This window comes from Myodes glareolus, chromosome 21 (assembly GCF_982192425.1).
Source record: "Myodes glareolus chromosome 21, mMyoGla1.1, whole genome shotgun sequence".
Lineage (NCBI taxonomy): Eukaryota > Metazoa > Chordata > Mammalia > Rodentia > Cricetidae > Myodes > Myodes glareolus.
The window spans coordinates 32,515,055-32,530,405 of record NC_142046.1 but is presented as its reverse complement, the minus strand read 5'-3'; the positions used below and the strand labels follow the sequence as shown (position 1 = coordinate 32,530,405).

At 35.4% G+C, this 15,351-nt stretch overlaps 1 protein-coding gene across 2 annotated transcripts in view; it reads right to left on the bottom strand.

Moving 5' to 3' along the window:
• Epc2 (enhancer of polycomb 2) overlaps window positions 1-15,351 on the bottom strand; it is a 90,819-nt gene that overhangs the window by 52,706 nt on the left and 22,762 nt on the right. For both annotated transcript variants that reach the window (XM_048425688.3, XM_048425689.3), the window contains exon 2: window positions 6,800-6,959. In XM_048425688.3, coding sequence (XP_048281645.1) covers window positions 6,800-6,959 — 160 coding nt within the window. The remainder of the gene's footprint in view (window positions 1-6,799; window positions 6,960-15,351) is intronic.

Genomic DNA, 15,351 nt, shown 5'->3' with positions numbered 1-15,351 from the left:
GGTTCAGAGATTAAGGGCACTGGCAGCTCTTCCAGAGTTCCTAAGTTCAATTCCCAGCATCCACATGGTGACTCACATCCACCTCTACTAGGATCTGATGCCCTCTTCTGGTATGTAGGCAAACATGCAGACAGAACACTGTATGCATAATAATAAATCTAAAAAAAAAGTTTGTCCCCCATTGGTTCTACTACAACTCCTTTAGAATAATAATGTCCACTGTGTATCAGAACTTGGAATTTACAATAAGCCACAACCGAGAGACAGTATCAAAGGTTAAAAAAAAAAAGCAAACAGTAGAGCTATATTAGGTCTTGAAGCCTGGTGCCAGACAGCAGGAAGGAGCTGGCCTTCCAAAAAAGGGACTGCCACACAAGTTTTGATAACTTATGGAACCACCTTCAAGAAAGACCAGATCAAAGACAATGATGGCTCAGCGATGGGCAAGACAACATCATAATCAGTACAGTTAATTATGCAAAGTCCTTGCCCTAGATTTAAACCTAAATTTCATGCCCTGTATCCTGAAAACCACCCCCCATCTATTTCTCTTCCCATGTGGCAACACTCGACAAATCTGCTCTATACTTTTCACAACATTACTTGTTTATTTGACATATAGAGGATGGGTAACTAAATTTAGCTTATTGTGGTTGACAGTGTAGAGGCTAATACCCTAAAACTCTGGGCAACCATACAAGAAACAACTGGCCGAGTATAATTAAAATGTATAACAGCAAACAGAGCCTGGACACAGGTCAGTTAACATGAACTACTTCACTATATATGAAGAAAGGTTTAGTTTCCTATTAAGAGTCTAAGAAATATGCATTTTCAGGAAATTTTAGGGCAGAAAACACTTTTATAGGTAGGTAATCCACAGAACTTCCCTTAGATTTTGTTCAAGATAGGGAGTCAAGATATTGAATAGTGCCAACACCCAAGGTAGCATGGCATCAACTACAGCATCATCAGGAGAGATGCTAGCTGCTGGGTGAGTGTCTTGGTTAACTCCTACCAGCACAACCAGACATGCTCTATTTTCCCACATTATATTCTGTAGGAAGACACACGGGAAGGTTCTAAGTGCTTGCATGTAAACAACAATAGTGTCCCCCATCCACCCACCATACCTGGCACCTTGCCCCTTCTCATGCACAATGTTCTGCCATTCATTAGTTCTCTGCCAGGCAAGCAAAAAAAAAAAAAAGTATGTTCCATCAGTTTTTTTCTATCAATAGGCAACTTGTTCTCTACAGTCAATCTTATTTTTGGTGTGTTTTATATACTTAAATAGCCATAAAACACGTATCACAACCAGGTAGTGGTGGTGGCAGCGGCACATGCCTTTAATCCCAGCACTTGGGAGGCAGATGGATCTCTGAGTTTAGGGCCAGCCTGGTCTACAGAGCAAGTTCCAGGACTGCCAAGGCTACACAGAGAAACCCTGTCTTGAAAAGCCAAAACAAACAATAAATCACAACCCACACACCACAATACATGCAACTTAACTATTAGAATGGCTTTATTTCTTTCAGTTTTAATCATGACATTTCATCTATTTTCTTTTGCTTTTTAAATTCCATCTCCCTCCTTTTAAGTATCAGATACACGAATTTCACTGAGCTCAAAGAAGCATACATTCTCCTGAACTCAAGACATTTTCATCTCCCTATCACGATAACCAAGTGATTTATTATTTTGCTTTAACCCAAATACCTTCACTGGGTAGTATCTTCCAGGTTAGAAACATTCTTCCATACTGAACTAGCAGCCGTTCAAACACTTTAAGTTTCAGAGCCTGCTGATCTCAGCAGCAGCTGTGACTACTGGCTGTGTCTGCCTTGCTCACTCTGTCAGTCATCCTTCTAAATGCCTGAGCCAACTTAACCTTGAAAACTTTTTGCCACAAATCTGATATGATCTGCCTTGAACTAATGGCACTGTTTTCTAGAATTTGTGTATTTGAATAGGGGATGTCATTTCATGCAATCTATGATCAGTTTGATTTCTTAATATTCAATGACACTTAAAAAAATGCTCCCTGAAATACATTCTTCCTGCCGTGTAAGTCTAATGTAGACATGCAATAAAACTCAACAACTGCTTTGGATTGTTCTTTCAATCAAAGGATATTTAGATCATCCCTAACTCTTTTCAATAAAACTATGCTCGCCCCTGTCTCAAGGAAAAGGGTCAATGTTCAGTCCTATTCACTGGAGAAAACAATGAAGAATATTTCAAGGATAACAAAGTAAAATTAGATGTTAGTCTGGCATATATTTCACACACAAGCTGAAAACAAACAATATAACTGTCTAGTTTATACTGGGTGCCGTTTCACCTTTTTTTCAATGCAGACTGAAAATATTCAACTTCCCAAGGAGCCTATACCAAGATACTGAAATGAAAGCAGTGGCCACACATACTTATCTTTCCAGGCATCAGGATCCTAGGAGCAGATTAGAACAATTCAATTCTCTGAGTGCGTTTCTGACCTAACAGGTAACAAGGAGCTACTTCACCAACTCTTTCTCCTGAACTCTCTTTAGTCTAGCAGGGGAGGTGATCTATAGATATATGGCCAAAGGTATAATACAGTGAAAGAGGAAATGGACCTTCCTTTTAAACCAAGGAATAGAGGCTTGCTACTAAGAACCATTTAACTAATTGTAAAAGCAGATGCAAAATTAACATTAATGCAATATTTCAAATTTATTCATGTTCTATAATTCTGACACTTGACAACAATTGTAAAATATTTCCCCACTAAATAAAAGGAGTAATGGGAAATTAAATAACTGACTGTAAGTCAACACTGTCATCAAGAGGGTCTCGAATTTAATTAACTTATTGAAGTATAAAAGGAATACCCTCATGTGTTATGAGTAAATTCTCAGAATGCCAGTGTGGTGACTATAGAAAACACACTGAAAAGGACAGGAACAAACAAGATGTTTATCTCACATCCAGATTCATTCCATTATCAGCACTGGGGGCAGGGGGTAAGAAAGGGAGTCTGTGCTTGGAATCAAACCCAAGGTTTTGTACATCCTAAACAAATGTTCTACCACTAAGCTACATTTCCGGCTTTTGGTTTTATGAAACAGGATCTTACTATGTAGCTCAGACTGGCCTTGATCGTACAATCTTCCTGCCTCTACCTCCCATACGGTGGGATTATACATATGTGCCATAAAACCTGACCTGCTCTCAATTCTTCTACCCTAAAATAACACTGCTGATGAGTAGGGGAACACATTTTTTAATTTCTAACTTGGATGCCACAGAGCAAGTCTTCCAATTTCACTGAATGTGTTAATAGTTTTAGTTTTATATTTAACTCAGTATACAGTTTTTATGTCCTGCAAAATTACTAAGAACAATCAAGGCATGTATGCACTTATTTTTAATCATTAATTCATTTCCTCATTTATTCAACAAACATTCAATTTAATCAAAATCATGTTAAGTGGCATGCAATGAGATTCAGATTTTAAAAATCTGAGAGACAACAGAAGGCTTTCGCCTTCTTTGCAACTGAAGGGGCTTTTAAGCAAACAGCAACAAAAACTTTGTTGAAAGGGGACATGAAACACTCCTAAAAGCAAACCCAGGGAAAACATTTATCTTAAAAATAAGAGTAGAAGGACTAAGAAGGTGTGAGCAAATAAGGTATTTTATATATAAAGTGAGTTTTAGAGAGTTCCCTACGCCTATAGCTCAAAACATGAAAGGTCAGAAGAATTAGCAAACCAAAGTTCACTGAAAGAGCAGCTTCAGACTGCATGGGTAATGGAAATACTCAAGTAAATGTGATGGGCTCCTTCTAATGAGCTTAGAATCAGAGGAAGGAAAAGACACCCAATTTTAATGCAGTTCAGTAAAGTTGGCATTATAGTAAAAACACAGAGCCAAACGTTGTTGGAGAGGTGAAAGAAAGTTATTACATTATACAAGTATACTAAATATTCTGCCTTATAGGCAACAGCGAGGTGCTTAGAGATCCAGAAATGGGCGGTCACAATTACAGGAGTATGCATGATGAATGCATTCTATGAGTTCTATTCCAAGTAATTCTCCAGTTAAGCAAACCCACAGTCACAACGCCAACCACCGTGATTTTTTTCCCCTAACTAGGTAAATGGGATGCTTACAAATCTTTTAGTAAGAAGGAAGGGAAAAATTTAGTGACATTTTCCAAAATTCCATGTATTCATAGGGTTTGTAAGAAGTTGTACTTTGTAAGAAGTTGTATTTAGGACTGAAGAAATGACTCATCAGGTTAAGAGCACTGATTGTTCTTCCAGAAGACCCAGTTCAATTCCCAGGACCCACATGGCAGCTCACAACTGTCTGTAACCTCAGTTCCAGAGGAACTGACACACATGGCAAAACACCAATAAACATAACAAAAAAAGAAGTTATATTTAAAATTTACATATAAGCTTAAAATGACAGGATATATATAAAATAAAACCTTAAAATTTAAGGGGGAAAGGTAGAATATAAAACTACCATGCACAATATGATATATAATAAAATACATACTACATTTTGACAAACTTAGAATAAAATGAAATGAAAGAGAAAATCAATGTAAGAGACATGTTTGCTGCATCAAATGGGGCAAATGTGTTACACTTAGTTTTAGTGTTTTACTTTTCAAGAAAGATTTTTAATAACTGTATTTAGCCCTGCTATTAAAACGCAAAATAACTGATTTTTTTAACTTAGGAAAAATGTTTAAGATTCCCACTGTGAAAATCTGTCTCCTTCCTCTTTGATATTAAGGCAAAGGCAAATTCAAGAAACTGAAAGGATTAAAAGTCAAAGAACACAGAAAGCAAGTCACATAAATAATGTTTGTGAATATATTCTCCCTGAATGCTTCAGAGAAAAGGCTGGGGGGTGGCCCAGTGGTATGGTACTTGCCTAGGTCTATTCCATCCTGAGCACAGAAAGAAAACAAAATGAAAAAAGGTCTCTAGAAAATGATTCTTTTCCCACAGGGCTTAATTTTTAGTATCATTTGGAAATGAGTCAATAAGCATATAAACAAGAGAAAAATATCTGCTCACCTGGGGGATCACAGTCGAAAAGACAGAAGAATGATTACCAATGGTTACTACATAGAGAAAATCTGAAAAAGATATACACCCCCACCTCCACACACAAGCACAAGATAAACAAAGAGGAGAGATAGAATGAGAAAAGTCAGGGTAAACTTCCTAAGGGAACTGAGTCTTAAATGAGCTGTGGGATGGAAAAGAGCTTTTGAGTATGTACAGGCAAGGAAATGTAGGTAACTTGCAGTACTCCCTAGGACAGAGTGAGGGGAAGAGCAACGGGAAATGACACTAAAGATTAAGGCATGACCCAAGCCACAAACAAGGTTATATATTTACTCTATTATTGATTCTATCTAAACTGTCATTAATTACAAGATACAGCATTACTATATGGGTCCTAAAGCTTTATGACTGAGTCCTACTATTAAAATGTTTAATAGTTTACTGTAAGTGTAAGATAAATAAGTCAAATATGCAGAGAGACAGCAAAAAACAAAACAAAACAAAACAATCAAATTGCTGAATTTACTATGGTAAAAGGAGGGGGCAGGAATCCTTTTGAGAACTGAACTCTGAGTCAGTCTGTAGTATAAATTAAAGCTAACAGTATAGATCAAACCAAGAGGCTGAAACAAACAAGCAACTGTTTTCAAATAGCCTTAAGTTGGCAGTACCCTGCTGTCTCTCAGAAATACGAGAGGATTCTGTTCAGAGGGGCAAACTTCAGTTAGGGACAACAGCAACTGAAGACAAAAACTCATTTCAAAGATAAAAAACCAAAGATGGATGTCTTAGGATTGGTGAAAAAATAATTAAGTGTGATGTTTCAGAATTACCTAGGAAACTTTATTAAAAATTGTCATTGCTGGGAGGATGGCATCCAAGGGTATATAGTACCTGCCAGGCATCAACAAATCTAAAACCATATCTAAAACCCTATGCTGTAAAAATAAACATCTCTAGTCCCCATACCCAAGGATAGTCAGAAAGGTAAGCACTCCATCAGGAATTCCCAAAATAGAGCCCTGGAGTCTCCATCTTAACAAGTCATCCACATGTAAAATGTAAAATTTGTTTACAATTCTGACATATATGAAGGCACTGACACTTGTGTCTATAATATTAGCAATAAGGAACAGTAGGATTTTAATCAAGAACATGATTGGATCAGACTGAAAAGTTGGAAGACCACTCTGGTGGAAGGCAAACTTTGTAGAGCTGACAGAAAAGCGTAAGAACGGAAAACAAGGGGTAATAGATGTCATAGTTAGGAGAGCATCAAAATAATAAAGTTAAAGATGATGACCATTTATGTATTAACAGTGGGAGGAAAAGAGTAGTAAAAAAATTACAGTTTATAAAATGTAAACAAAAAATGTTATTTTGAATTTTCTAAAGATAAAGCCCTACTAGTGAGCATTTTAAACACTGGCCTTTTAAAAAATAAATCTTATTGAGGATTATAGCCCACCATCTTTTTACCTGTATGATAAACTGTGTTCTATAAAACCGTATACTATATAAACATTACATGGTTCAAATATTATTAAAACTCAAAGTGATCTTCAAGCTCAAATGAAAATATAAACAAATTTAAATCTCTAATGTTTAACATTCTATTAACCAGAGTATATGAACTGAAAGTTTAAATCTCAGACAATATAAAAGGTTTTCAGTGACTGATAATTTAAAATTACAAACAGAAAACAATCAATTAGCAAACTTACGCTGAATGTGAATGAACTGTTTGGGCTGTTTAAACTCCCCTTTGTACAAGCGATTGTAATAGTTGACGTTGCTCTCTGCCTCAGGAACTGGAATGACCATGCTCTCTTTTTTTTCTCTAAATACTTGCTGTGCTGAAATAGCTCGCTGTAAGTGATGTTCCTGGAAAATGTAAAGTAGGCAACATAAGTTGTGTTGGTAATAGTAACTCAAAGCATAATTTTATTTAAAATCTACTTGGTTAATTAACTGCAAAAAAATCAATTATGAATAGTTCCCCTTTGCTAAGTCATAGGTTTTTTTTTTTCTGTATACCCAAGAAAGCTTTCCCATCATTCTGCCTTAATAACTGTGGTTTATTATTAGTATCACAACTTAATAGAGTTTAAAAAGACAAACCCATATATGTTCACAACCTAGAATTTTAATATTTCCATTATAAGACTATACCTTGCTTGCTAAATAAGTAGAAGTATTTGTCACCACTACCAGATTAAGAAAAAAAGTCAAGTCATAGGTATTAATTCTTAAATATCATCTATACTTTAAACTTAATGAGTACAACATTCTGAATAATTAAAAAACAAAGATGAAATTATGCCCAACAAGTAGTATTATAGTCATGGCAGGAAATATTTAACAAATATTAAACAAATAGTTCCTATAAAATATACACATGTTCTAATAACTTCTCATCAATAGCCTCTGAATATCCTACTATACTTATTCCCATTATAGCAGTTTTCCTTTCAGAAGGTAAATCAGATCATGCCATTCCCATAAACATTTCTATCATATCAGTGTAAAGGTTAAAATTCCTCAATGACCTTTAAGACTCTGTAGTATTTCTCTGACACCTCAACCTCTCATCTTTTGCTCTAGCCACATGTTTCTTCTTGTTTTCAAGTAGTATCCAAATAGCCTACATTTAGAATCCTTTAGTGTCATCTTCTTAGGACTTCCTCATCTAAAACAGACCTTGCACATCACACCTTGGAAAGCTTTGTTTTTTCTCCATTTCACTTAGCTACAGATGACACACACACAAAAAAAATCTCATTTTTCCATTCACCTACTAAGCATTAAGTCATGCTCTTAGGGAGCAGCTATTTCTGCTTCTTCTATAAATATTTACATCTACAAATTACACAAAATAGTACATACAGTTAAATATATTTAATAAATTAAACCTACTATATTCCTAATATTTCAGAGAATGCAAAAATGTATTGTTCACACAAAAACCGAGCTGTTAAATATGCTTAGTAACTTGTCATGGCTACATAATTCTAAGTGGCAAAACAGATATGAACTTGGCTATATATTGTTGGCAAAGTCAAATTCTTAACACTATCATTGTATACCATTTTAATCTATGAAGTTCTACAGGATCTAAGAAATTAGATAGCAATTCACTCATGTCTTTTGTGTTGGGGTGCCCAGTCTCAGGCACAGTCACAACCACAGGCTGACAATAAACAAGATAACTATGAATATGACCTAACACAAAATCATAACCTTACTTAAAACATTAAGAGATCTTGATAATATTTAATAATTCAACTGAGTGGTTCTCAACCATGTACTTTATACATTAAACACTATCACGGTGTCATGCAAAATAAACTTTATAGTCTCACTATTTGTATGTATACATGGGTTCAGTCTGAAGGTGGTATGCACCTTTACAGTGTTGCATTCAAAACACAATCCAGTTTACACCATCAGACATTACATGTGCTCATGGCGGTGTGGTAAGTGACATGCAGCAATTATCAATAATTTTTTTAGCCACCTATTACAAACAATAGGTGTTTAATGTTATTCAAAAGGCAATATACTTGATTATTAAAATACTTCCTTCCACACCTTGGTCATGCCTCAAGCATCATCTGTTGCATTTTTAAGTTGGCAACCCATTTGAGCTGCACTGGCAGCTGAGGTGTGGAAGGGCTTTTTGCTTTTCTGTCAATTAATGTTCATAAAAAGGTAAATATAGTCCCTTAGCTATTATTTTTTTAAGTACTAGCATGGCTTTTATAAGATCTGAGAAGAAAAGGATAGGAAAGCGTCCAAAGGAAACTTGCAGAAAAAAAAGGATTAGTCATCGAACAGTGGCAGATGACTAATATGTCAAAGCACATAGGAAGGCACTGCACTTTTGGGATCTATCCAAACTTTTGAAAACTATGATTTGAAGAGATATTACATGCAAAAGAATATTGCCAAATTTAGTGAGTATCAAAGATATCATAAAGACAAAATGTTAGAACTGAAAAAAAATAATTCCAATGGATTATATTATAAAAGCAAGCTATGTCGTAAGACACTTAAAAAAATCAAAGTCATTTACTTTGTTAATAGACTTACTAAGCAATGTTTAAGTGTAGTACACACACACAGAAAAAAATCAAAGTCATTTACTTTGATAGTAGACTTACTAAACAATGTGGTAGACATAATATGCTCTGAAAAAATTAGGAAGGCATGTCTAAAGTCCGTCTGTCTCACAAGCCTACAGCCAAGGGGAACTGAAGCATAGAACTTCTAATCACAGATATTTTGGTGATGACGACAACACTGATGGTACCACTTGATCCATCATGATCTACTGATGAAGATCATGACACAAGTAAATCAAGAGTTAATACAAAGCAGTAAACTTCCTTTGTTCGTTGTCAAATTATGGTACAGGTGATGGGAGGCAAAGAGAGAGACCTGTAAAATTAATAAATCACAATGCAACTGCCACCCAAAACTCACACTGATCACTGCATAGCAAATCAAGAAAACTTATGTGGTGGAGAGATGGCTCAGCAGTTAAGAGCACCTTACTGCTTTTGCAGAATACCATAGTTCAGTTCCCAGAACCCACAATGTGGCTTACAAATGTAAGCCCTGGAGCTGGAATTATAAGCGACTGTGAGCCATGTGGGTGCTGAGCATGGCGTCCAGGTCTTCTGCAAGAACAAGTGTTCCGAATGCTGAGTCATCTCTCCAGCCTCCACTGAGTCATGCTTCTTTTTTTCTGTTTTTTGTCATTGTTGTTTGGTTTGGTTTGGTTTTTTGAGACAGGGTTTCTCTGTGCAGTCCTGGCTGTCCTGGAACTCACCTTGTAGACCAGTCTGGCCTCAAGTTCCCATTTCTCTGCCTCCCAAAGTGCTGGGATTAAAGGCGTGTGCCACCACCACCCAGTGTCATTTATTTCTTAATACAATATCAAATACCACACTTAGATTTGCTGCTTAAAAAAATTTTTCATAACTGAAAAATGTATTTTTAAAATTATAATTAAAAAATTTAAACAGAAAATACTGAATGGAGAAAGAATGTTATCCTATAGCCATTTCAATAACATATATGTATATTTTTAATCAACTACAATAAAAACTTTTAAAGAATTCCAATACCATAAACATGGTAAAGTCTTAGTGCTTCTAATGAAATTAACTCATAGCCTTCAAAAGATTTGGAGATTCTCAAATAGTAACATAAATTGTTGTTCTGACCTACAGTATCATCCACAATGAACAAACAATACCCTATTTCTAAATATCAGTGTCTAGAATCCCTGTTTAAAGCAGCACATTTGAAATGAAATTTAACCAAACACTTTTTCCCCCTGGTACTGTGAAATCAAACTCTAGGTTCTGTAAATCATCCTCAGGCTTCTAAGTTCTCTTTTCATTAAAGTTCTTTTTTATCATTTCTCAAATTCATACGCCTGTCTGCTATAAGCCTCTCAGACTTACACACTTGTGTTCTGTTTGTCTATTTATTTACTGCTCTCATGCTCACAGAGCTTCTACATCACACTGGAATAAAAGAAGGCAGGTTACCTCCCACCTACTACTGTCTCAGTTTCTGAGCTTCATGAACATACTCCTTCTCAACTAGGCAAACCTCTCATTCCATCTGCATGTCTGTCCCTAAGCATCCTTCCCCAAGAACCACAATTTCTAACTTTTCCTCTGCATCCTCCTACCTACCTTTGCCTCTCAAATCCTAGCCCTCTCCTGAAGAGAAACAACTTCTACTTTCCAACCTTAATTCCACACATATCTCCAATCTCTTATCAACAGTTTGTTCCCCAATTTTAAGAAAAGCTTCAGTTTTTCAACCTCTCCACTTTCCTATGAAACTCACTCATCACCCTCATTCTTTATCCAGGTCTGGAATGTACAGCTGAGACTACTCATCTTCTCACCAGTGCCCTCCATTCTATGCTTCTTCTGTTCTTCTATTCTATGTGAAAGCATTGATCAATTTAATATAAATATTGTAAGACCTTACATTCTATTTAAGCTTTTCAAACACATTCAAACACTAATATACACAGCACACAAACACATACAAAAATAAACTGCGCTTCAAGATACAGAAGTATACTACACTAATGTATATACAAATGAAGATCAGATGATAAAACAGATAAATTTTAAAATTATTTATTATCAGTCATCCTTTTAACAAGTTTAAGTGAACCTGTTAGTACACTGATATTATGTGAGAGTGAATGAGCACAGTCTCTGCTATTAAGAAGCTTGTTTGATAGATGTGCAACACTTTTATCCTAGTTGAACCTGATAAGTATGTCTCCTCTCAATAGTCAAACCACTGTTTCAAGAGAACAGAAAAGATGCCCAAAGAATGTAATATATATATATATATATATATATATATATATATATATAAAATCTAGTTTGAGACTCTTAGGAAGACTGACAATTTGACAAAGCAAATATATATATATATATATATATATATATATCCCAGGCAGCAAAAACGACATGAACAAAATGGATACAGGTGCAGCCTAGCAACAAAAGCTAGGTAGTTGAGGACAAGACTAGTTGTCTCCACACTTTCAATGCACTTTTCTTCACAAGGTAGGATCCCAAGCTCACCAATTACATTTTCTCATATATTAACAACTAATGCTATCCTATAAATTTAAGACATATTAGGGGTACAAATTTGAGTCAACCAAACGATTATGAGGATCACATAAAGACAACACAAACTACATTTTGGAATGCAAAGCTTTGGATAAGTAATGTCTAGTACCTAAGGCTGTATTTTGCTATAACTTATGCCGAGTAACTCACCTTATGGTCACAGAAAGTCAGACCCACAGGTTAACACCTTCCTACAGTTACATAGTGCTTTCTAGCTTTTAGAGACCATCGACAATCACAAACTCACAATAACCTTAAGATTCAAGAAACAAGTGATCTGTTCTTAGATAAATTACATGCATATTAGAGAATCAAATTTCAGGGCTCTGGTTACAAAGTTGTTTGACTATTCCATCCTCACAAGACAAGGACATCTGTTAAAGTAGAGATGAGAAACCATGATCTTATAATACTAACAGTTTGCAACATGGGTAGTAATAAGAGGGATTTAGATTGAATGGCAGCATGTTTTAAAATCTGGATTCTTCTAATATAAATGTCACTTTTCTCCAAATAGAAAACATTTTAAAGCATTAATATCATCAAGCTTTAAAGTATTAAAATTATCAAAACATTTTAAAAACATGTTAATTCGTAAAAATTAAGACATTTAATTTGGTGAACAAAGGCCCTCCTGCTTGAAATCACTTATTTACTAAACTATTTACAGTTCTAAACAAAAAATTTTAAAGTAGATCAGAAATTATTTTATTAGAAAAGTTGGCAGATGACAGAGTTGTAGCCAGAAATTGAAAAACAAGACTACAACACTCCACTATTTTAACTTAGAGACAAAATCTGTCTCTAAACATAAAAGCTCAGCTATTATTTCCTTCATCTCTCAAGAAGAAAGTAGGGCAGATGGAGAGAAGGCTCGATATTTAAAGGCACTTGGAGCTCTTGCAGAGGACCTGGGTTTGGTTCTCAGAACCCACACAGTGACTCACTACCATTAGGAACTCACATCCCTGCAAATTTGATGCCCTCTTCTGAGATCTGTGGGCATCAGACTTCCATGAAGACTCCCTGAAACAGGAGGTAGAGGTAGAAAGATTAGGTGTTTGAGGCCAGTGTGAAATACACAGCAAAAACTTTGTCAAATTAACAACAAAGACCTGGGAATGCTGGAGCCTGACCATTTTAATCCTAATATTTAAGAGGCAGAAGCAGAAAGACCTAAAGTTCAAGTTCAGCCTAGATTATATAGCAAGATCCTGTCTTTTAAAGAATAAGAATAAAGTTAACAACAAATTATATTCCAAGAAATCTCCTTGAAATACAAAGTATAAAATTACAGATCAAGCAAGGTCTCTCTATTATGGAGCGCCCCCCCCTCCATTGCCACACTGTAGACCAGGCTGGCCTCAAATTAGCAGAGATCCGCCTACATCTGTCTGCCTCCCAAGTGTACCACCACATTCGACATAGTCTGTGTTTTTGGAAGAAAGGGGATAAGCAAAACATTTAAACAACATTCTGTTCATGTGGGAAAGTTTTCCATGCCTATCTTAGAGCATCCGTTTCATTAACAGCCTTATATACCCGGGGCTACTGAGAAAACAGTTCTACATCCTGCCACAGGATTGGAGAATTAGTAGTACATAAAACAGGCATCAGAGGGTGCATGCAATTTTGAGTACCTAAAAAAAGTCATACAGCTTTAAAAAGTTTTGAGAGACCCTCAGAATCGCCAGCTGGACTGATTAGTTAAGGTCTTCCCACACACAAAATCAGTCCACAAGAGGTGGCTGCTTCCTCAAATGTTCAACTCACAAAGAAGGAGAAAAAGGGGGGGGGGCATAAAAAATCTGGGAAGTATAACCTAAGAAAGAAAAAATAAATAAATAAACGAGTCAAAGAGAGAAAAACTGAAGAAACAGAAATTTACACACTATTTAATAAGAATTTTAAAGGCACTGTCTTGGAGATAGATTCAATACAAACAAGAGAACACCCACAGGCAAATAAATGAAATTAGGAAGGCAAGGGATGTGCCAAATGATAGTATCACGGAAGTGAAGAAAATTACTATTACTATAAAAGAAAGAAAGAAAGAAAGAAAGAAAGAAAGAAAGAAAGAAAGAAAGAGAAAGAAAACTAGGCCTAGTGACACACTTACAGTCTCAATACACGGAGGCAAGGAAAGACTTCAAAGTCTGCCTATACTATGTAACAAAGTCTTATCTCAAAAAAATTATAATAAAATGCCATCATAGTTAGTGTCAGTAGTCAACTGACACAAACCTAAAGTTAGGCTAGCCAGCAGGCTCATCTGTGGAGCATTTTCTTGATTTTTAATAGATGATGGAGGATAGTAGGCCATTGTGGGAGGTACCACCCTAGGGAAGTTGGTCCTGTGTTTCATAAGGAAGACAGCAGCTACTGAACAAGCCAGAAGCCTAAAAGCAGCTTCCATGGTCTCTGCTTAAGTACCTTCCTTGGCTTCCCTCAATAACCAAAGGGAAAACACTTTCCCCAGCAAGTTGCTTTTGGCCAGAGTAGTTCATCAACGCAACAAAAAAGAAAACTACAGTAAACATCAAAAAGAACTCTGGAGCTTTAAGGGAAAACAAAACAAAACAAAACCTGAATTGAGAACTTAAGAAGCTCAATAACAGACTTAACCAACCAGAACAATCTTCGAACTCAGAAGACAGGTATCATGAAACTATTAAGAAGAAAAAAAAATAGAAAAAAAAAGAAAATAAAAAAAAATCTAATCCTAATGGGACACAATCAAGAGGGAAAATAATACATTTTAAAGGAAATTAAGAAGTAAGCAGGAAAGAAAAAACAGCAAAGTATTTATTTGAGAAAAAAAATGGCCACAAAAAAAAAAACCTTCCCATATCTGATAAACAAGAAGGACAAAGCAAAGATAAGCACACTGTGAGACTGCTAACAGCCCTAAGATTACTATGGAAATCATATAACTTATTACAATACTCAGAGCCGTTCACTGCATAACATAAGGAATGTTGCATACTTTTATAGGAAAGGCATGAAAAACAAAACAATGGAATTTTAAGAAGAGAAAAAAACCTAGAAAAATTAAAATGTTTAAGTACTTTTGAAAACCTTTCAGTAACTCATCTAGATTTAAAATTTCAAAGATAGGAACTTCCTCAACTTGATAGAAGACAAACAATCATAGAAAATTCACCTCTAACATCACATTATGTAACTCAAGGCAGCACAAGTCAAATACCGTGAACCTCACTATTTCTGGTCACCATTTTACTTGAGTGTCTAGTTAGTATAAATAAAAGCATGCAGGTTAGAAATGGAATAAAATCATCATGCACATAATAATCATTACTAGTGTAGTGTTTACAGTGGTATAATCATTACTAAAACACAGAACTGTACAGGAAATATTGTGTTCAGAGTATTCTATAAACTTCAAGATCTAGGAAAAGAAATCTATGAAATGAACAAAACAAATGGTAATATTGTGATGTTACTTTAATAAACTATCAGTTAATTTATTAATCATGTAATTATTGTAACTGGAAATGACTTATCTATAGTACTAGAGTAATTCTATTTTTGCAGTCCACATGAAATTGTTACACTGCCATTTAACACTTTTTGAA